We start from the raw sequence: 24,375 nt of genomic DNA on the forward strand, positions 1-24,375 counted from the left end.
CCTGGCTACCCTGCATCTGATCCAGCTTCCTGTTGATGTATCCTGGGAGGCAGCACATAATGGCTCAAGGGTTTGGTTCCTGCCATCCATGTGGAAGACACAGATGGAAGTCCGGGCTCCTGGCTTTGGCCTGACTCAGCATTGGCTGTTTTTAGTGTTTGGGGAGTCAACCAGCAGATGGAAAATTCTCTCTCTCTCTCTCTCTCTCTGTCTCTGTCTCTGTCTCTCTGTCTTTCTCTGTCTCTCTCACTCTCTCTGCCTTTCAAGTAGATACAAATAAATGAGTACTTAAAAATAAAGTAGGAGTTTTCTCCTTTTCTTGGTATTGCACTTTTCTTGTAATGATATTAAAGGTATTCTGTACTTATATCGATAAAATGGGCAGATTAATGGCATGAAGTTGGTCATACTAAATGGTTCATCTTTTTATTCAGCAGTTTAGAGTTCCTACAGGATGCCAAGTAATGTTTTCATGTTGCATGTACATCAGCATATAAAAAATCCCATGCCTTCATGGCAGTGGTGTTCTAGTACCTGTGATCCAGCATTGGACACCAAGCACTATTCTGAAAACTTTACTGACATGAACTTTTTTAAGGCATGTCTGAGATGAGGATGGTGGGTTAGAGGAGCTGCTGTGGTCTCTTTACCTTCTGACACCCCAAAGGTCTTACCTCTAAAAATTCCTCTTGCTCTGACATTCATTGACTAGTATATGGTGCATGATGTGACCTAAACTCTTTACAGATCCAGTCAGAGGTTAAAAATATACAGCAGTAACTAACCTCAAATCAAGAACTGGAAACAAATTGCTGTGCATATACAAACTTAATTTAATACATTACACTGTGGAGATTTCTCAATGGAAAAGAAAGTGAAAAATAGGGGTACTTAAAGAGAGCTGTGAGAGAAGGGGTGTTGAATTCTCATCCTTTCTGATACAGCAGGTACCCTTGTCAGTTGTACAGGTTAAGACCATGGAACAGAGAGAGAATTCACCTGGTAATCAGTCTGTGGACTTTAAGTCCATTGGTTTTGCATTCTAATCAATTGAATTAATGGCAAGAAAAAGTCTTTGTAATTATGAAACATAAATTAGCTTCATAATTAGTGGTTGCAAGTGTGAATATATAATTCTTTCAATTTCCTGTTCCATATATTTTGAAATTGTGTTTGGCCTATAATCAGTTGTATGTTTACAGATAGAAATATTTCAAAAGTAGTTTCAGTAAACAAATACTGCACATCTGAATTGTATTCTCAAATCACATGTAATTTACTTTTGAAAGCATTTAACCTGTTGTAGAGCTATGTAACTGTAAAGCAGCATGATTATTAGCATTTACTGTTTTGAGTTATCTATGCTATATCCAATTCTCATTGAAAATTACTTCCAAAAGGGAATAAAATAACAGGCTCACTTGTGGACAATAGTGTTTATATGGTCTTAGCAGGCATGCCAATAATCAATTGGTTCTCTCTTCCTCCCCCTCCCCCTCTCCCATCTACTCTCTCCTACCCATATGCATTCCATCCCTAGAAGTGGAATGTGAGCCAGACCAAGATCCGCATCATCTCCACCATCATATTCATCCTGTTTGGCTGCGTGCTCTTTGTGGCTCTGCCTGCGATCATATTCAAGCACATCGAAGGCTGGAGCGCCCTGGATGCCATTTATTTTGTGGTCATCACTCTAACAACCATTGGATTCGGTGACTACGTTGCAGGTAAGGCCTCCCTGGCCCCGACGTTGTGCTTCTAACTTGTGTCCTTTGGGCACAATCTTCATTCGGGTTTGTGACAAAACACAATGGCCATAGGAGTGTCCTAGGGGTGTCACATCAAAATGCCACAGATTGGGTGGCATTGATGACGAGACGTTGATTCTCTCACAGAAGCCGGGAATGGAGGTGTCAGCAGGGCCTGACCCCTCTGAGCCGCCAGGTAGAATTCTCCTTTGCCTCTTCCTAGTTTCTGCTGGAGGCTGCCAGTCCTCAGCCGTCCTTGGCAGGCAGCTGCCTCACTCCCGTCTCTGCATTGTGACCATGTGGCCTCCTTGTGTCTCTCTTTCTGTGCCCAAATCCCCCACTTTTTTAAGGACACCCGTGATATTGGATTAAGGGCTCACCCTAATACAGGAGGAGCTCTTCTGAACTAATTACACCTGCAAGGACCTGATCCCCAAACATTAGGTCACGTTCTGAGATGTCCTGTGGTTTGAACTTCCTGATAACTTTTTTGGAGGGTGCAATTTAACTCATAACAGTGGCAAAGACAAAGAGTAATTGCATGATCTTGGTTGTAAACAGAAGGAGGACTTTAAGCATTTGTTTTTCATTCTGTGAAAGAAATATTAAGTTCTTGGTTGTTAAGAATTGTACATGTCTACCTTAATTTCATAAAGCAAACATGTGCTTCTAGTCCTGGTTGGGGTGCTGGATTCTGTCCCGGTTGCTTCTCTCCAGTCCAGCTCTCTGCTGTGGCTCGGGAGTGCAGTGGAGGATGGCCCAAGTGCTTGGGCCCTGCACCCGCATGGGAGACCAGGAGAAGCACCTGGCTCCTGGCTTCGGATCAGCGTGGTGCGCTGGCCGCAGAGGCCATTGGGGGGTGAACCAATGGAAAAGGAAGACCTTTTTCTCTGTCTCTCTCTCTCACTGTGCACTCTGCCTGTCCAAAAAAAAAAAAAAAAGTGCCTCTTAGGTGATTTTATTTATTTATCTTTTTGTAGTGGTACAAGAATTCAGGTTTAACTTGTCTTTGCCTGTCCTATGTAGCCCCTTTCCTGACTTAATTTTAAAAATAGATGCAGTTTTATAAAATTTTGGGATGGATAGTTCATAGGTTTCTATTGATTTGTTAATTGGAGTTTAACCTGGCAAAGCCCTCCTTGTGACGAATCCTTGTCTAATAGCCTTAAAAGGGGATGTTTTCATGAGCAAAGCTTTGCTTTGGGGCAGAAATGCTCTCTGCACATCTCTGTGGAGGAGGGTGCAGCTCTCTGCTGGAGATTTTTTAGTTTTGCAATTATCAAAATGTGGAGAGAGGAGTTTCAGACTTTGTAACTCCTTATGAAAAGATCTGTTTCTGACTAAAATACCCATTAAGGATGTATAATTGTTTTAAGCAGAAGTAGAAAATGTGTTCATATAGGAGAAAATGAAATGATAAAAAGTATATTTTTGGTACATTAACCTTGTACTGGCTTACCATTTTATAAATGTAATTAACAAGATCTCCCAGCAGTTGTGGAACATACTGATATTATGTGACCAGTGCTATGGTGTCAGGCCAACGGCCTGATGTTGCTTGTATTTAAACAGTGGACAGACTGGCAATCCAGTATGTGAACCTCAGCACCTAAGACACTCTAAAAAATAAGATTATAAATAAAAAAAGTGGGTAGAATCCTAAAATAATGTTTTCTTTGTGGCCACTGCATAAACTTAGCTAGTGAAAAAATATTTTTACTTTATGGTTTTGTTTTGTAGATGAAAAAAACTTTCTTTTAAACTTTACCTTCAGGCCAACACTAAAATTGGCCAACTTATGGGGGCTATTCGTAGCCATTCTTAACTACCCAAGGAGAGGAATTCAGTGAAAACATCTGGTCTGTAGCAGTGGGGATCTTGAATTCAGAGTCACGGCACAGTGTCATAAGAGGACAGGGTGAGAAAATGATATATGTATGCCATTTAAAAAGTTGGCATGTACCAATGCCATCTTACTAAAGTGATCAGTTTAAGTTCATAATTGATCATAAAGATAGGATTAAGTATAAAAGGGATCACATAAATAAGACAAGTGTCTGCTAATAATAATTGATAGAATTAAAAAGGAGAGAACAATCCAACGTGGGAAGTGAGATACACGGCAGACTCATAGAATGAGAAATGCCCTAAACAGCACTCTGGCCTCAGAATCAGTCCTTAAGGCATTCAGATCTAGCTAAAAAGCCCATGAGAGTTTTTCAGGCATGGAAAGCCAAGACACTGTGGCAAAAAATGACCTAAATGAAAGATCTCTGTGAGTGAGATCCCAGCAGAAATAACGGGCCATCAAAGAAGGAGGTACCTTTCTCTGAAGGGAGGAGAGAACTTCCACTTTGACTATGGCCTTGTCTAAATAAGGTCAGAATTTGAGAACTCAAGACGCATCCATAGTCTTGGTAGCTCATGACAAGAGCCTCAGGTGATTACTGACATCATAAATAAGAGTGTCAGTTGTTAAATCAACAACAGGAGTCACTGTGCACTTACTCCACGTGTAGGATCTCTGTCCTTAATGTGTTGTACTATGAGAATTAATGGTAAAACTAGTCTTCAAACAGTACTTTATACTTTGTGTTTCTGTGTGGGTGCAAACTGTTAAAATCTTTACTTAGTATATACTAAGTTGATCTTCTATATATAAAGATAATTAAAAATGAATCTTAATGAAGAATAGAATGGGAGAGGGAGTAGGAGATAGGATGATTTGCTGGTGGGAGGGTGGGTATGGGGGGAAAAAGCTGCTATAATACAAAAGTTGTACTTTTGAAATTTATATTTATTAAATAAAAGTTTTCTAAAAAATAAAAAATAAAAGTCTAATCTAATAAGTAAGTTGATTGTTACAAGTTTTTTTTTTATTATATTGTTCCCTTAAATTCATTAATTTTAATTTTACCATACTGAGGAAATAATAAAAATGACAGGAATGTGCCTTCATAATAATTAACATAGGAATTTGATATGATTAAAGTGACAGCTGCTGAATAAGACAAATTAGAAGAAGCAGATTGACACTGGGTTCGTGTCTCCTTAATTTGTGTGTTTATGTTGGCCTTCGTGAACGTCTGGGGCTCTGTACCTAGTACTGTCAACTGTCCATGCCAGATCCTTGCGCTGTTTTGGAATTAGAATGTGGATGAGGGGGCAGATGTGGCAAAGGTTGGTCAGGAAATGTGTGCCCTTGAAAGAAAGCTTTGGAAAAACAGGAATTGTGAGGTTTTAAAAATGGATTTTGGAAAATAATGCCTCATCTATTTCAATAGAGCATTGAAAAGTAGCTTTTGCATCTGGGTAGTTTATGACTACAAAGATAACTATTGAGCTAAGGCGAGTTCCTCATCTGCGAAATAACGGTTACTGACTTTTTTCAGCCTTCCTTCTTGTTATTAGGTGTCACCTTAGACAGGTTCTCACCAACTGTTGGTAATTTTGCCAGGAAAATCAAACGTCACTTTAACATGAAACATCTCATCTTTCTAATGAATATAAGTTTCAAAACAAAACAAAAGGGGCCGGTACCGTGGCTCACTTGGCTAATCCCCTGCCTGCAGCACCAGCATCCCATATGAGTGCCGCGTTCTAGTCCTGGTTGCTCCTCTTTCAGTTCAGCTCTGCTGTGGCCTGGGAGGGCAGTGGAGGATGGCCCAAGTGCTTGGGGCCCCTGCACCCGTGTGGGAGACCAGGAGGAAGCACCTGGCTCCTGGCTTTGGATTGGCGCAGTGCGCAGGCCATAGCAGCCATTTAGGGGGTGAACCAACAGAAGGAAGACCTTTCTCTCTCTCTCTCTCTCACTGTCTATAACTCTACCTGTCAAATAAATTAAAAAAAAACTAAAATAAAACAAAAGATGTACCTTCTATATTAGGTACTCACTATTCGATACCTTTTCCAAGCCTGCAAAATCTTTTTGAATAGGAGTAGAGTTCAGTTCCATTGTTCCATTATTCCATTGTTACAACCATCAGTTGGGTCACTCCCAAGATGGCCTCAATGGCCGGAGCTGCACCGATCCGAAGCCAGGAGCCAGGACCTTCTTCTAGGTCTCCCATGTGGTTGCAGGGGCCCAATGACTTGGGCCATCTTCTACTGCTTTCCCAAGCCATAGCAGAGAGCTGATTGGAAGAGGAGCAGCCGGGACTAGAACTGGCGCCCATATAGGATGCCGGCATTTCAGGCTAGGGCTTTAACCCACTGTACCACAGCACCGGCCCCTCTATAATCATTTGTTACCACATTTTTCATTTGGAAACAGCGCATTTGTATGTCCCGTGCTAAGAATTCATTTTCTTAGAGTTATGTTTTAAGGGCCATTATTGGAAATGCAGTTTTATTAACCAGACTATTGCTTTCCTTTATAACTGAAAACATGACTCATTCAGTGGAGTGCTCATAGCTTATTTAATTGAAGGGAGTTTTATTGCAAAATATATATAAATCTCTGTTTGAAAACCGTGGCAGTTTTTTTGTGTGTTCAAAACTACTTGCTCTAGTAGAGATCCTGTAGAAAACAGTACCTGATGTTGCCTCAGAATTTTCAACTCTGTCAGAGGCTCATTATTAAAATTACTATTATTGAATTGACCACTGAGTAAAAAACTTGCAGGAATTCAATAGATAACAAAAGTACCTGGTAAAAAGTGAGGTCTTTTAAAAACCAGTCACTACTACTCGCACCATCACAATGGGTCAGAAAAATAACTGATTGGAAAAAGAGGGTTAATGTGCTGCTCAGGGAGATACATTCCTCATTCATTCATTCATTCATTTAGCGAATACATGTTGTGTATTAGGTACTCTGGTCAGCCCTTCATGATAATGATTGCTCTAGTTCCCTTTCCTTTGGGACAGAATGTATGAAATGCAGGAGCAACAATGAAATTAAATAGGGAATGTTTTTCTCTTCCTGGTAGCTATTGTTATACTCATGGAAAATTCTAGAAGGGGCCAGTCACCCCTTGTTACAACCAGTACTCTAGAGAACACACAAGAGAATTGATAGCTGTGTGTATGATTAAGTAACGGGATTTGACCAAAATTGTTCAGAAGTCCCAGGACTGTGGACAGACCAAGAAGTTATTTAAATTCCAAGATTCAGAATGAACAAGAAGCATTGTAAAAATAGGGAGAAAAAAGAAAGGAGGAAATCATTGAGTGATTCATAATTGTGGCTTTTTGAGGCAGACAGTAAATTGTGCTAAGTTCAAAGAAAAAGTGCAGATCACTCTATATTGAGGTTTAAAGGTAGTTTCTAGGGATGACAATTGAGTATGTGCTATAGATTTCTATCTTTGGAGAGGATGAGTGAGTGAGACAATGTGTTGACCTTTCTTTCTTTATGATCATTATACTACTCCTATTCAAATGGAAGTCTTTTGGGCAACTTCCTGAATGGTACATGAGCTATTAATATTGAAGTTACATTTCTATTTGTAGAAAAGGTAACAAGACTTACAACACACCTGAAAGAACTTCTCAGTTCTTAAAACAACAAGAAAGACTGTGGTCAGTCAAATTATCTGCAGCAACAAAAGAAAAACATACAGTGAAAAACATAAGTCTTCTCCTTTCCTTCCTACAAAAGCAGAGTAGCTTTAATTAATAAAGTTATACAGATAATTTAAATCAATATTTTATATCTAAAGTACTTTGAGGCAAGTAAAAAAAAAGATCTCTTTTTTTTAAGATTTTTTCATTTACTTAATTGAGAGGTAGAGTTACAGACAGAGAGGGAGAGGCAGAGAGAGAGGTCTTCCATCTGTTGGTTCACTCCCCAGATGGCCACAGTGGCAAGAGCCAGGAAGATCTGAAGCCAGGAGCCAGGATATTCTTCTTGGTCTCCCCGAAGGTGCAGGGGCCCAAACACTTGAGCCGTCTTCCACTGCTCTCCCAGGCCATAGCAGAGAGCTGGATCAGAAGAGGAGCAGCCAGGATGCAAACCGGCGCCCACATGGGATGCTGGTGCTGCAGGTGGAGGCTTAACCCACTACACCACAGTGCTGGCCTTAGCCTCATTTTCTTTAGAATAAAGTTATGAATCAAAGTCTATTTTATAATACATTTGTAGAAAATCAGAGGACACGCATGGAATTGATAATATTGTTCCAGAATGGCTGGATCTGAGAACAAAATCCCAGAGAAAGAAAATTAAGTTCTTGGGTGCCTGCACCCGCGTGGGAGACCAGGAGGAAGCACTTGGCTCCTGGCTTTGGACTGACGCAGCGCACCTGCCATAGCGGCCATTTAGGGGGTAAATCAACGGAAAAGGAAGACCTTTCTCTCTGGCTCTCTCTCTCTCTCACTATCTAACTCTGCCTGTCAAAATAAAATAAAAAATAATAAAAAAAAAGATACTCTGATTTGAATGATTTTCCCCTGCAAAATCCTATTTTGAAATTTAGTTGCCTTTGTGATAGTATTAAGGAGTGGGACACTTAGGAGTTGATTAGGCCATAAGGGCTCTGTAAGGGCATGGGTGCTATTGGTGCTGTGATGAAAGGGGAGAGTGCATCTGTGTTGTCTCCCTCTCTTGCTCTTTGACCTTCTACCATGGGATGACAGAGTCTTCCAGACACTGGCACTTTTGATGTGGAACTGTGAAAAATAAATTTATGCTTATTATAAATACTCAATTTTTGGTATTCCATTATAGCAGCAAAAATAGACTAAGGCAATAGATAAATGACAAGGAGGTAGCAGCTGAGATTTTAGGTGACATGGACAACTGGTATCAGTGAAAAGAGCCTGTGTTTTGGAGCCAGACATTTCTGGGTTTGAGTTCTACCTCCACTGCCCCCTTTTCCTGCGTGAGTTGCCACATATTGTTTTCGCCATGGACACCAGGATATCTTGGCTTTACAGTGGGATGCTTACCATTAGGATTTCAGAGAGCCTGTCACTTTGGAGTTCTGAATAGACTTGGGAGTGTGAGAGTGCAGGCACGCAAGCCAGCTTGATTATTGAGAAAGGCACTAGAGATGCTGCTTACATGTATGACCAAATGGTCTTACTAAGTCAGTGGAAATTTGAGGAGTGGGAATCTAGCTCCTCTCAACACCTGCCCTGGGGCTTTGGAGTGGGATAGTCTCATTCATGTAGGTGGTCAGTAAGATGGTGAATATTCCATAAATCAGCTAAAATGAGCATATGGACTGGGATGCCTGCCAAGACCTCATGGGTGGTTTTGCTGCCCAAAGACTTTCTGGGACCAGAGCTTTGTTAATGCGGAGTAGAAGGACTGTTCCCAGTGCACGTTTGGGAAATCCACTGTGTGCTACATTACATTAGTTGAGTTTTTTTTTTTCTTTCCTTTTTTTTTGGGGGGGGGGAAGATTTATTTATTTGAAAGGCAGAATTACAGAGAGAGAAAGGGAGACAGAGTGAGAGAGAACCTGAAGCCAGGAACCAGGAGCTTCACGGGTCTCCAGTGTGGGTGCAGGGGCCCAAGCACTTGGTCCATCCTCTGCTGATTTCCCAGGCACATTAGCAGGGAGCTAGATTGGAAGTGGAACAACTGGCACTCTAACTGGTGTTCACGTGGGATGCCAGTGCTGCAGGCAGCAGCTTTACCGGCTATGCCACAGCATCAGCCCCTGGCTGAGTTTCTTACACAGCATCAGGAAGAAGAGATCCAAAGAGAGATGACACCATCTCAATGAGGCTCTCACGTATCACATAGGAAGGGAAAATTAGACTTACTTTATCTACTGGAAAAGTTTGTAATATTCCCCAAACTTCTATACCTCCATCCATCTTTGCTACTTTGTTATCATTTGTGAATTCTTCCATGATAAAAAGCCAGATAATGTTTAAAATGGAAAGTTCATATTTGTGTTCCTATTTTCAGTGGCTACAAAGACAGTAAGCAGTGAAGTGAGTATTTCTGCCAGCCTTGGGGGAAACCCACAAGAGAGAGTAGGTGGTAGTATGTGTCAGACTTTGCTGCAGGAGTCTGTGGAAAGAAAAAAAATTGAAGAGTAGAGAAGGGGGTGGAATGGTTAGCAAGTCAACCCAAGAGAGAGAAACCAATGTTTGCTCTTTCTTTACATTTTTAAATTTTAAATTTAATTTAATTTGAGAGGTAGACACACACACGCAGATCCAGGTCTCCCACATTGGTGACAGGAACCCAATTACTTGAGTTGTCACTGCTGCCCCACAGGGTCCACACTAACAGAAAGTTGGAAATTGAGAGCTACAACCATGACTTGAACCCAGGTACCCTGATGTGTGATGTGAGCATCCTAACTAATATCTTAATCACTTGACCAAGCATCCACCCCTACCCTAGATTCTTAATATGCAAGAGATGTATGTTTGGGTCTCCTTAATATAGCTAGTTTGAAATGCATGCTTGCAAAAGTCAGTCTCTTTTCTAGTATTATCTCTACAAATACAACTAAAAACTCTTTAGCATGTTACTGTAACATTACAGATAGGTTAATTTGTATAAGATTCTTAGACCAAGTAAATTGATTAATGGGGAAGTTGATTCGTAAAGCTTACATATCACAAAATGAGTAGGATTTGTGTGATGTTTGGCAATACCCTTTATATATGTTAGTTTTTCCTAGATCATCTGACTGCTGTTATTTCACCTTAAGAATGGCAATTAAGAAAGGAAAAACATTTTTTTCCCTTCTGACTTAGAATCCACAAAAACTTGACGGTTGAACATTTTACCCAAATATAGTCCTTTTAGTGATTAAGCTAATTTACTCTTTTCAAACTGTGACATCCTGTTTATAAAAAGGAAGACATAAAAAACCATCTTGAGGTTGAACTAACTCTTCTAAAGTCAACATCTTGGTGAACTTATGTGTTAAGTGAGTCACAATTATTTGGAAAAGATTTCTCTGGTTTTGAAAGAGAAAGTACTTGGAGGGAAAATGTCATTTTGGTTTCATTGAGCTGGAAACATTTGAAAAAAATGGAATTTGCTGGTGAGCCTATCACATGGAAGTTTTCCACACACATTGCTTAAGTCAGTGCTGTGATTCTGAAGAGCCACATCCTGTATGCATCAAGCCCTCATCATGACATAGGGTTAGCTCTGTAAATACTTCCATGAAAGACTAGAAAAATACTACAGAAGATAAAAATTTTAATATTTTAAAGGTAATAGTCACTTTGTAAATTGTACTCTTAAAGTTATTATTTATCTCCAAAAAAAGCTAAGCTTGTATCTATTCATACTATTGATGGATAGAAAAATGCTTTCTCTCTCTCTCTCTCTTTCATTTTTTGTTCTTGCCATTTAATATTTGAAAACACCCTGGTGGGTAACTCAAAGCCCAATTTGCCTAAAGTCATGTTATATTCAATATTTAGTGTTTGAGTTTAATGTCTACTTGCAATTTAGGAGCTATTCTTCTGAATTTGTGAGTCAAATTTCTATTAGCTAGGTAAACCCATTAGCCCTGTTGAAAGCATCACTACTCTGTATGCTTTTGATCCTGAAACCTTTCTTTCCTGTTCTTAAGTGTTAGATCTACATTTAAGGATTTCACCTGTTTGTGCCTCAGGCACCTCAAACCTTTCAAGTCACAATATGAATTGTTTTTCTATGTTTTAGTCTCTATTCCTTCCCCTCTTTGGTTGTTGGCTGCATCTTCCAAGTGAGTGTCCTTGGTCATTTGAGAGCTTTTTTGTTCTCTTATCACATTAACCAATTGGTCCTCAGTACTTGATGACTCTGCCTCTAAAATGCATCTGCATTCCATCCTTGCCTTAACACAGACGCAATAATTTCTTAGCCAGGTCAAATCAGAAGTTTCTTATGGGTCTTCCCTCTCCATCCTTTCTTCTCTGTCCCTAGATCTTTCCGCACATGTAGTCCAACATGAATGTAGGGCTTATCTCCCTATACACTGTGCACTTGCTCACCATTGAATTAGAATTATGTCTTTACAACCAGAAGTGACCTACTTTTTTAGATCTCTCTCTCCTACCTATATGCTCCCTACCCCCCATCCACGTGGAGCTTCCTTCACTACGAAAAGTCTTTTGAGTACACTGTGTATTTTGGCACTGATCTGTGCTGAGTTTTGACTCGCATTACTAAAGATTTGCTATACCAGTAAGCTTTCTTGTTACTTTAACTAAAATATCTGAAAGTACTTAAGAACAAAGAAGGTTTATTTTGGCTTATGATTTGGAGACTCACAATCTAAGATCAGGTTGCCCCATTAGTTCAAGATCTGGCGCGGCCAGAGGAATGATTGCTTAGTGAACCGGGAAGCACAAGGAGACAGAAAGCCTGCTCAGCTTATGTAATCAGTCTTCTCTCCAGAACTACTTTTAGAAGGCAGGCTCCCAGTGAGCTGAAGATCTTCCACTACACCCACCTCCTGGAGTCCACAATTAGGTTAAGTCTCTACCCTTAGCTCATTAACCATTGGCATAAAACTTTGGTTTTGAGCTAAGCAGCCAATGCATGGGCATTAGAGGGACATATTATCCAAATCGTGATGCTTGCCTTTTCAGTTATGGAATTAAACATTTCTTCTGTATTCTCTCAGCACTATTTTTATTCCATCTTGCTATCACTCAACATATCCCATTGTGTGTGGTTCATTGTTTATGTGAGCCTTTTTCAGGCCAAATCAAGAGTGACTTGATCCCTTATTTTTGAAAAAAAGTACTAGTTTCAATGTTTAGGACTTAAGTACATTCATTAATATGTGTGAATAAAGGATGTGTTGAAATGTATATGTATTTTCATGGGTGCAGTGGTTGTTCGAAGTAGATAGAGAAATAAATAAAAGATTGGAGTAAAGAAAAAGAACATCTTTGACAACTTTTTCTTGAGAGCTAGTGATTTAAACTTATTACAAACATGGGAATAACCCCAAAAATTCAGAGAATAATGAATGGCAATGTTACTTGCAGATTCTTAGTGGTTTGCATTAGACCCATCAAGGGATTGCCTCTGGCATTTGGTATCAAGCCATTGATTATTAGCAATCAATCCAACTGATTACTAGTAAGAAACATCACTAGAATTTCTCACTTTCTGTTTAGTTTGGCATTAAGCCTGTTGGGTAGTAGAGTGTATTTATTGGCAATCAGTAATTTTATTAAGCTAAATGCTTAAAAAATAATTTCTATCTTGTACTTATTTCAATAGAGGTAGAAAGAGAAAGTTAGCACTTGAAAGAATTACGTGCTAGACTAATTGAAACAGATTATAATAAATGAAAAACATGGAGCAAATAAAAATCAATATGACCTGGAGAAGTAATGAGTGATCTTTGTAAGAAACACTTATATAATGTCATAAAAAATAGATAAGAGCTAATGAGCAAAAATGAGAAATTCACTATGAAGTCAATGATATGCGTCAGTTGACAAAGATATTAGATTTCTCATGTTTTGCAATTCAAAATTCATATGACAGTTTAGCAAATATCTGGATTTTGACTTTGGAGAATGTGAATTTATTTTGTTTGTTATGTTTTTCTCTTGCAGGTGGATCAGATATTGAGTATCTAGACTTCTATAAGCCTGTCGTGTGGTTTTGGATCCTTGTAGGCCTTGCTTATTTTGCTGCTGTCCTGAGCATGATTGGAGACTGGCTCCGAGTTATATCTAAAAAGACAAAGGAAGAGGTGAGAAGTGAGAAGTGTGCAAAAATACTTCTTTTAAGCTAATTCAGTAAAGGTTATTTTAAATTATATTTTTAGATTCACATTCTAAAATATTTAATGTTTATATTTAGTGTGAATTTGCTACCTGAGGCTATGGGAAAATATGTCAAATGTATTATTGTTCATTCAGAAAAAAATTTGTTGAATACTTTTTATGCACCAGCTACTACCTAGGAATTGAGAGTAATTTGTTATGAAAAAAGTTACAATTAAAATTTTTCTTTTTTCCCTCAAATGCACAAAGTGAATTTTATTTTATAAAGAAAAATATAATAGAAAATATTTGTATCATGGTATCAGGAGCATGAAATAGTGAAAGTTATATAATGTTGAATTCCTTATCCAGTTATTTCCTTTATCTTGTGTTTATGTAACTGTCTACATGTGACTGTACCTACACTGCATGTAGGCACACCAAAACTAGCATTTTCCCTGTTTAATTTTCTCCTTTAGTTCTCCCCTCCACTTCCTGCCCCTTTCATTTGCTGTTGCTCAGGTTCCCAGAGACATCCCTGTCCCAGTATTTAGTTACTACAACAAGCACAGAATCTTTAAACATACCCTCCAAAAGAAATATGTAGAGTAAAATAATAGGACACGGTGAAGTTAATTTCTCTCTACAAATGCTTTCTTCACTTTTGTTGAAAATTCTCGAGTCTTAGAATTTTTTTGACTGGTACTCAAGGAGTCTCTGGTAACCAGCAGGAGTGTGAGTTATCCAACACCTCCCTTCATAGATACCAGATTTTTCAATTGGGACTTCACATATTCAGTCTATATGTATTATTTATACCTTAGTTATATCATAAAAATAAAAATCTTTTTGTTTTATATAAATCATCAAAACAATATGTTTGACATTCTAATTTAAAGTGTGTGAAAGTTCTGCTTTGAACAGGACCATGGTGAATTCACCTCTGTCTTAGGCTTGGAGTTTTAGTATGGGGCGGTGGGGAAGATGGTGGGGTGGGAACCTGGTTATTTTAACTTTGAGTTTACTGGACGTTTTTAAAAGATTTATTTTTTATTTACTTGAAAGGCAAAATTAGAGAGAGGGAGAGGGAAGGGAGAAGGAGAGGGAGGGAGGGAAGGAGGGAGGGAGAGAAAGAGAGAGAGAGAGAGAGACAGAGAGAGAGAGATATCCTCCATCTGCCAGTTCACTCCCCAAATGGCGACAATGGCTAGAGCTGGTCAATCTGAAGCCAGGAGCCAGGAGCTTCTTCCACGTCTCCCACGCAGGTGTAATTGGTAGACATCTGGGTTGATTCCATGTCTTAGCTCTGTGAACAGAGCTGCAATAAACATGGGGGTACAGATCACTCTTTTTCCCTTGGGTATATTCTCAGGAATGGAATTGCTGGGTCATATGGTATAACTATTTTCAACTTTCTGAGATATCTCCATACTGTCTTCCACAATGGCTGTATTAGTTTACATTCCTACTAACAGTGGATTAGGGTACCTTTTCCCCTACATCCTCATTAACATTTATTGTTTGTTGATTTCTGTGTGAGAGCCATTCTGACTGAGAGGAGGTGGAACCTCATTGAAGTTTTGATTTGTATTTTCCTGATGGCTAGTGATCTTGAGCATTTTTTCATGTGTCTGCTGGCCATTTGAAGTTCATCATTTGAAAAATGCCTGGGGGTAGTGGGTAAAGCCACCACCTGCAGTGCCGGCATCCCATATGGCCACCAGTTCCAGTCCCAGCAGCTTCACTTCCGTTCCAGCTCTCTGCTATGGCCTGGGAGAGCAGTAGAAGATGGCCCAAGTCCTTGGGCCTCTGCACCCGCATGGGAAACCTGGAAGAAGCTCCTGGCTCCTGGCTTCAGTTCAGCACAGCTCTGGCCATTGTGGCCAATTGGGGAGTGAAACAAGTGGATGAAAAACTTTTCTCTCTCTCATTCTCTCTCTCTCTCTGTCTCTCTCCCTATTTCTCTCTCTCTCCCTCCCTCCCTCCTCCCTTCTCCCTCTCCCTATCCCTTTCCCTCTCCCTCTCCTTCTATCTCTCCCTTTGTGTGTGTGATATGTGTGTTTTGGGGGTGGGAGGTGGAGAGGGAGAAAGAGAGCAGACTCTGTGTATCTTCCTCTTCTTATAAGGACACCAGCAGCAGACCTCAGGGATCAGGGCCCTGCTGTTAGGACCACATTGAACTTCATCACCTCCTTAACCCCTGCCCGCATCGCTTCTCGGCCTTTGGGCTAAGATCAAGTGTTAAACCCCTGTCTGCAGACACAGGCATGTTGAAGGTTACCTCATCGACATACACTGAGAGGGCACAATCCACTCTCTTAACAAAATCCTTTCAAATAAATGTAAATCTCTCTATACGTGATTTATTTAATGTTTAAAACAACTCTGTGTACCTACCCCTGCGTGATCTTCATGACTATCAACTGCAGCTCTGAAAGGTAGCATAGTGTATCCATGCTAATTAAACAAAGGAGTAGGAAACGATTTTTTTTTCTTTCACTGTATATCACAAACCTTCTGGCTTCTGCCTAGTATTTTGAAGAACATGCACTTTTTGGTGATTGCAGCTATAGAGTAAGGTCATCACCAAAGGTTTCTGTGCACTCCGTGAAGCCTCAGCTGTTCTGCAGGACTGAGCCAGGAGAAAGGGAGCTTTGAATTTGAGCAGATGCATATCTTCTGATTTATGTGCAATTTAGGGAAATACAAAATAGTCCCCAATTCAACCAAATGTGAAAAAAGAAGCAGAAAGGCAATTTATAATTTGTATGTAGATTATTAGGATCAGTGTTCTCATTTACAAAATAGTAGTATCCATTCCATAAGGATACAAGATTGTCAGATAATTTTAATTTTGAAAAAGTTCAGTAAAGGATGCAATTAAAAGAAGGCCACCTGTATAGATTGTAGTCCTTCCTTATGAAGATGAACCAATGCCGGATGACTTGAATAGGGATTTATATTATGTGCTTATACTATTCTAGATATTCCAACTTTAAAAAATAACTTATACAGGCTGGTGCTGTGACGTAGTAGGCTAAGCTTCGGCCTGTGGTGCCAGCATCCCCTATGTGGCACTGGTTCTAGTCCCGGCTGCTCCTCTTCCAATAGAGCTCTCTGCTAATGGCCTGGGAAAGCAGTGGAAGATGGCCCAAGTGCTTGGGCCCCTGCACCTATGTGGGAGAACTAGAAGAAGCTCCTGGCTTCTGGCTTATGACAGCTGTGGCCATATGGCGAGTGAAACAACAAATGGAAGAACTTTCTCTCTGTCTCTGTCTCTAACTCTAAAATCTTTAAAAATAAAACCTACAAAGTATTCAGAAGCAACTATTGTATCTGTGGTTTTCAGTCTGGGTGAATAAAAATATTGAATATTTTTGACAACTATGAATATTCTCCACTAAAAATATAACTACTACAAAGTATGAAAATGCAAAATTAAATATAAAATATAGCCTCAAACTTCAAGTAGCAATTCTAAGTTACTTGCTTTCCCTGAATGAAGAGTTTGGCTAATACTAAGTCCCAATCTCATACTATTTTTTCAAAAGCAAATCTGCCCAGACCATATTGGTGAAGTATGAACATACAGATCTAATCATATGTAGCCTTCTTTCATCTCTGTTTTTTATATTAAAAATATATTCTGTTTCCAATGAAGACTCATTTTAATGAAATTACTATGTTTGGAAGTCAGGGAAAACATTGTTTTCCATCAACATGCTATAATAAAACATGTTGGTATAGTTCATCCATCTGCAATATTTGAAGAGGAAATGGTTAGCTGGGACAACATGATATTGTTTCAGAAGTGCCACATATAATTATAGTTGATCTGCATTCCTCAAGGAAAACAATAATGAGCTCAATAATTTTTCCATGGAGACATGCATTTCTGTGAAAGTGTTTATTTGTTTCATTATTTTTTCAAAACTCTAATGGAGAATAGGCACATGTTTAACAGTGAATACTGGTGTGACTAATTATCTTTACCATGAAGCTGTGTACCCTCCTCTGAGGAAATGTTTCCATTTAGAAAATAAAGATTATCTAGGTATTCTGATAATGTAGTGATATTGCTTTTACCTGAGGCAGATGTAGTAAAAATAGGATGTGAGTACAAAAGTCAAAGGCAAAATCCCTGCTTACTTAGGGAGCGAGTAAGGAATAGTGTTTCCTGTTATGCACAGGTGTAGGTTACCTGCTACTTACATGTCTTGAGCTTGAAATGAGCTGGGATTGACTTTCTTCTCCTCCCCTCCCGTCCACTCCCCTCCCCTCTTTCCTCTCCTACCCTCCCTTCCTCTCCCCTCTCCTCTCTTCTCCCCTCCCCTCCCCTCTCTCCTCCCTTCTCTCCTCTCCCCTCCCCTCTCCTCTCCTCTCTCCCCTCCCTCCCTCTCTCCCTCCCTCTCTCCCTCCCTCTCTCCCTCCCTCCCTTCTCTCTTTCTTTCTCCCTCTCCCTCCCTCCCTCCCTCCCCTTCTCTCTCTCTTCCTCTCCCTTCCCCTTCCCTTCCATTCTCTTCCCCTCCCTTTCTCTTGATTTCTTTGTTTGAAAGGCAGAGTTGCACATGTGCATACACACACACACACACACACACAGAGCGAGAGTGAGAGAGAATGAGAATCTTCTCTCTGCTGGTTCACTCCCTAAATGATGGCAACTGCTGGTGCTGGGCTAGGGGCAAAGCCAGGAGCCTGGAAATCCATCCAGATCTCCCCATGATTTCTGTCTACTTCTAGCATTGATTCTACAGTTTGGAATGTTCCTGTGTACCTGTGAAATGAACACCACCATTGCTTGGGTCATAGCATGCTGGTGTCATCAGGTCATGTGGTACTACCTCTGGTTGCTGTGAAGGAGGTGAATTCATGGGACAACAACATAAAGTAGATGATGAAGTAACTGGAATTCTCTGTGAGGTTGTTGCTGGAGGTGGGCGGGGGGCAGGCGGGAAGCATTCCTGTAGAAAAGTGTGAATACCCTTCCCTGGAATTTTCTCAGGGCAGTGGGTACACCCTAAGAGAACATTCAGTGTTTTTGTGGAAATGGCAGCCCTGGGAGCACAGCTGGTAGAAATCAGTGAGAATGGTGCCCTGTGGGCTGGAGCTGTAAGCAGCTCTGACAGTGGGTATCCTTGGACGCACATACGTGGTAAATGTGGGTGGTGGTGGGGTGAGGTTGAGCTACAAGTGACAGTGTTACTATGCCAAGAAAGGGAGAAAGCAGGAAGTATGGAGACCAGTTAGTAATTAGACTTGTTTAGTGTCTAATGCATTCCTAAATTATTCATTCATTCACTCAAAATATTTATTAAGTAATTACTCTATGGGAGGGCTGTATTAGGACCTGGGAGGAACTCTTAATCTGTGCTAGTTTAAGGTCAGTCTCTTTTATGGGAAAACTCTGTGGATGGGACACTTCCATACCAATCTTCATGTTTGTTTACTATTCTGGTGTTGGATAACGTTTTTGAGTAAGTAGGCGTTTGATCTCTGATTAGAGATCAATTCTTAAAGTAGCCTGTGGGGAGCAACTCGGACTGGACTGTTACTGGAATTAAGACTTATTCTCTGCATCTGCTCTCCCACAATATGGTGCTGGGAGAGGAGGAAACAGCTTCTACACAGCTGCCTCTCACCAATTTGACTGATGAGCTGCAGGAGCTGATCTTGCTCCTGATTGGAGGGGAGCAGCGTGCTCGGCGTGTGGGTAGCAGAGTTGGGATTGGTGGAAGAGGACTATAAAGGAGGAGAGAGACAACATGCACCAGGAACATCTAAAAGGAACATCCGGATAACATCTGAGCAGCCCCCGAGAGAGCCGGCCGGCGGTGTGCCGCTCCCCCGCGGAAGTGGGGAAAGTGGCAGGGGGAGCCGCCCCTCCATGGAGGTGGAGGGGTTGCCAGCCAACCCGGGAAGGACCAGCAGCAAATCCGGGAAGGGCCGAGCAGACAAAAGAACAGCGCAGGGTCCAGTGTCGTTCCTCCGCGAATGGGGGAGCGACAGTAGCCTACTTTACTCCTTTTCATTTTTCTTCATCCCTCTCACTCTTTATCTCTTCTTCCTTTCTTACTGCCTCAGACTGTGTAGCAGACTTTGTACTTGTTACTTTGATTTTTAGGATAATGAGGGGCTGACAGCTTGCAATACAGTTGGGAAAGAAAGTTTTCATTTTTATTGTTATTGTCCTTATTGAGATACTTAGGTAGTTAAAATGACATTTAGAAGTTGGACTATAGGCGTGGTATACAGCAGTCATAAAGCTTCTCAGGTTTATATTTTAATGCACATTACTCTTTATTTTGCCAAAGGGTAAGAATAAAATAAAATTGAAGCAAGTAGTTCATAATGGGCTGTTAAAACTAAGGTGAACGTAAAGGGCCCCTACTTTCTGTCCCTTGGGGAGGGGGTGCCTATTACTTGGCCATGGGGAAAAGAGCAGAGCATGGAACTTTGAGCTTCACCTGCTGGTCAGTATTTGTCTCTGCCTCATTGTGCCAAGGAGGCTCTCGGTCCAGTTGCAGCCTCAGCTGCAAGTTATTATCTATTCAGTAAGTAGACAATTTGGAATGGAGCATAAAAATAAAAGAATAAGTGGCAATATAAGACCAATTGTCCTTTAAGGCACAATAACTGCCAGTACGTGTCTAAGTTCTAAATGAGTTATGTGCACAGTCATTTCTGCGAACCAAGGCCAGGTTGTGTGTCAGGGTTATGTTGCATGCCATGAAACTCTCTGGGTCTCATCTCAGGAAGGTGTTTACAGGTTGAAACATAGAAGAGTTCTCCAAAAAATTCATGGAACTTGAAATTAAAAGATAAGTTTATTTTGATGCAAAATTTTTTTTTGAAATCTGTGTATAGTATTTTTGTAATACATATTTTCATGAACTTTTTGAAGATACTTTGTATGCATGAATTTCTGTATAAACTTATAAAATTTTTATAAAATATAAACTTATATTTTAAAATTATTTATTTAGAAAGAGGGAAAGAGAGGAAAAGATCTTCCATCTTTTGGTTCACTCTCCAAATGCCCACAATATCTAGTGCAGGGCCAGGTGGTAGCCAGGAGCCAGAAAGTCATGTGGCTGTCCCACATGGTGGCAGGAATGAAGAACATGAGCTCTCCCCTGATGTCTCCCAGGGAAGCCAGTCACTCTGATATGGGATGCAGGCATTCCAAAGGGCAAGTCAATCCATGGTATCACAGTGCCCACCTCAAATGTATCTTTTAATTTCATTTTTCACCAACTTTCAAAGAACCTTCATATGCTAAAAATAAAATGGGATTTGAGGATGGTTAAAAAATAGAAATAATTCTCTTCTAGGATATACTTTAAATTATTTCTCCTTTAGTAATTAATGAGGGCTGACGCCGTGGCTCACTTGGTTAATCCTCCGCCTGTGGCACTGTCATCCCATATGGGCACTGGGTTCTAGTCCCGGTTGCCCCTCTCCCAGTTCAGCTCTCTACTGTGGCCCAGGAGGGCAGTGGAGGATGGCCCAAGTGCTTGGGTGCCTACACCCACTTGGGAGACCAGGAAAAGCACCTGGCTCCTAGCTTTGAATCGGCACAGTGCTGGCCATAGCTGCCATTTGGGGGGTGAACCAATGGAAGGAAGACCTTTCTCTCTGTCTCTCTCTTTCACTGTCTAACTCTGTCAAATAAAAATTTTTAAAAAATTAATGAAACCAGTATGTAAAGAACACACCTGTTAAACAGTAAGGACACTGAACGTGGACACTAAGCTCAGGGAGTTATGGTGATTTGCCCAAGGTTGTTCAGCTAGTAACTGGTAGAATCAGTAACCAACCCAGAGGTCTTGACGTCAGGGCATATCAGTGCCACCTGCTCACCTGTTTGCTCTGTTACATCCCAAGGCCTCAGAATGTTGGTTATATGTCATGGTTCTTGCTTCCCATTCCCCCTCCTCTTCTCCCTGCTTTCTCTTCCTCCTTGTCTTCATCTTCATTTTTTGTCTTTTTCTGTATGTAAGTAATATTGACTCATTAGAAACAAGTGCCCATATCTGACCCATCTACAACTGTGTAACGACAGAGAAGCATTTTGTGAATTTACTTTGATTGCTCATTAAATTTGTGTTATGATCTAAATCGGTGAAGTCTTGACACCTAAAGTTTAGCATTCTTTTAAGGGAATGGAATTTATTCATATGATCTCAATCATGTATGGGTTTTTTGGCCCATAGAACTGAGATTTAATTTGTTTTTAAGATTTGTTTATTCACTTACATTTGTTTGAAGGGAGAGAGAGACAGAGACAGACAGAGAGAGACAGAGAGAGAGAATGAATGAATATGAATCTTTCATCCACTGTTTCGGTCAGGAACTCAATCCAGATCTCCTATGTGGGTAGCAGGACCCAAGCTGCCTCCCAGAGTGTGCATTAGCAGGAAGTTGAATCAGAAGCAGAACAGGGACTCAAACCCAGGCGCTCTGATATGAGATGTGGACATCCTAGGTGGCGTCTTAACTGTGACTCTGAATAGCTGCCCCTGAGATTTAATTCTCTACAATTTACTTCCTCTGCAAGCACCACCAAAATGTTTGATCTCTGAATCTGCATTTTCTTTTAAAGTGACAGTAGTGGTGCCTGCCTTAGGAGGCTGCTATGAAGATGCTGCGGGCTAAGTGTGTGCCGTGGCTAACTGTGCACTCAATGCCCATTCTTTTCCTCATAAGTTTCGGAAGACGTTGGTATCAAATTTTTACCTCATTAGAAATCCTGTGAATTTCTAAGACTATCGTCTGTAAGTCATCATACATTGTTTTATCGGAAAAAAAAATGAATATAGACATTTCAAATATGGTGGTTCAAAAAGTTCACATAAAAATTGAATTAAAAAGTTTATTTTGATATAGAAGTGTTTAAAATCCATGCATTTTTTCATAGTATGCATTCTCTATGGCCTCCTTGAAGGTACATTGTGTGTTCAATGTTTGACTCTTAAAAACCAGTTTCTACATTAGATGTCCCGTACATCTACCCAGATTACTGTGATCTCAGTGCCTTTCTTGACCTGGACCCACAGTTTTCTGATGTTTGCTGTCTCCACTCAGATAGATTCCATAGAATTCCCTCTAATTAAACCAAATGGCAGAAGCTCCATAATTATCTTAAAAATATAAAATCATGCAGAAAGATTCCATTTCTCTCTGTTTTTTTTTAGACTTTAGATTGAATCTTCACTATTTGTAAGTTGTACTTCTTTTTACTTCAGATATTTCACAGAATGTCATCTGGTAATGGAAATTCAGAGTAATTTTTTCTATTCCTTTGTACATAATAGGAAAATAAGTTAATAGTTTTTGCCTCAAAGCACTTTATAAGTAATTTTATTTTCTTTAGTTAGAACATTATGAGGATTTAGTGCATCAAGATAAATGTTGCTATCTCTTTTGACTGTTTTGAGACCATCTGTTCTGATCATCTGTGTTAGGAAAAGAGACCACTGTGAACTTTGCTTTCAAAATTACCTTGTAGATTCTCTATTTCAAACCAAAATGTGGACATTTAGCAAGAGTGAGAAATTAACTGATGTTGTCTTAGGCTACCAAGATTAAGGGTTCTTTGTTCTATATTACAACCTTCCCAATCTTGACTAATTTAGTAAGAAACCATAATGATTGTTTCTATAAAGCAAGAGAAGAGTTAAAATAATAATTTTAGAAATTTAAATTTTATATATATCACATATAAATCTGCAAGAGTTGTGAACATTTAGCAAGAGTGCGAAATTAACTGATGTTGTCTTAGGCTACTAAGGTTAAGGGTTCTTTGTTCTATGCCTGCAGTGCTGGCACCTCATATGGGTGCTGGCTCAGGTCCCAGCTGCTCCACTTCTGATCCAGCTCTCTATAATTGCCTGAGAAAACAGTAGAAGATGGCCCAAATGCTTGGGCCCTGCACTCATGTGGGAGACCCAGAAGAAGCTCCTGGCTCCTGGCTTCGGATCGGCTCAGCCCTGGCAGTGGCGGCCATTTGGGGAGTGAACCAACGAAAAAAGACCTTTGTCTCTGTCTCTCCCTTTCTCTGTAACTCTACCTCTCAAATAGATAAATAAAATCTTTAAAAAATTACATGATGCCAAAGTAATAGATGTAAAAGCATGTAACATTTTTTATATAATATTATTTTTTCTGAAATTTACTAGGTTGAACTGGATGAAATTATTGACAATCAACTGGTTGGTTCTTAAGAATCACAATTTCATATGATTCAACAGAATACTCTAAGCAACTATATAAGCAATGTTTGCAACTATTGTAAATTTCATATGATAATCTATTAACCAAATTATGATCTGTAGTGGTACAGTAGGCAAAATCATATTTGTCTGGACATCTCAGGTTTACTTTTTCATTTATTTCTTGCCTAAAACTTTGAAATTCTATTCTGGTTGTATACTGTGCATAGTCTGATTATCTCATCTCAGCTGTCCAAGAGACCAGTGTGTTATGCTTTCCTGTTCCACGAGTCTCTCTCTGTTAGACTTGTCTCGTGTCTCTCCAGGCTGTCACTCCCGACTTCCCCCTCTGTGCTCATGTGGCCATGTTGTAACTGCTTCTCCTGGTCCCTGAGCTCCCTCAGACCACTATAGTCCAGTGGTGGGTGCAGATGCCTCACTTTATTCTCCGTTGTACAACTGTTATAAGGCTGAGGCTATTTATAATTTTAGGGAAGGCTTGAGGGTAACTTAAGAAATTACAGAAAGAAAAGGTAGACATCAAGCTGGAGAAGCAGCCAGTGCTGCTCTTACATCTCTCTGGCATCTCCTCAAAGGGCTCACCCATCACCATCTGGCTCCTCACCCTCAGCTTGCAGGAATCTTGATGACTATTCCTGATGAGTTGATTCAATGAGGTACGCCCTCTTGTGAGTGCAGACACCCCACCAGGAGAAGACTGGTTGACGGTAGTAATAATATATGCACAGATACACTCTCTGCCGAGTGGAGAGAGC

General features: G+C 40.2%; 1 protein-coding gene across 6 annotated transcripts in view; it reads left to right on the top strand.

Moving 5' to 3' along the window:
* KCNK2 (potassium two pore domain channel subfamily K member 2) overlaps positions 1 to 24,375 on the top strand; it is a 220,850-nt gene that overhangs the window by 161,543 nt on the left and 34,932 nt on the right. For all 6 annotated transcript variants that reach the window (XM_008268429.4, XM_070055316.1, XM_008268431.4 and 3 more), the window contains exons 5-6: positions 1,541 to 1,727; positions 13,236 to 13,375. In XM_008268429.4, the coding sequence (XP_008266651.1) occupies positions 1,541 to 1,727; positions 13,236 to 13,375 (327 nt within the window). The remainder of the gene's footprint in view (positions 1 to 1,540; positions 1,728 to 13,235; positions 13,376 to 24,375) is intronic.

The sequence above is a fragment of the Oryctolagus cuniculus genome, chromosome 13 (assembly GCF_964237555.1).
Source record: "Oryctolagus cuniculus chromosome 13, mOryCun1.1, whole genome shotgun sequence".
NCBI lineage: Eukaryota > Metazoa > Chordata > Mammalia > Lagomorpha > Leporidae > Oryctolagus > Oryctolagus cuniculus.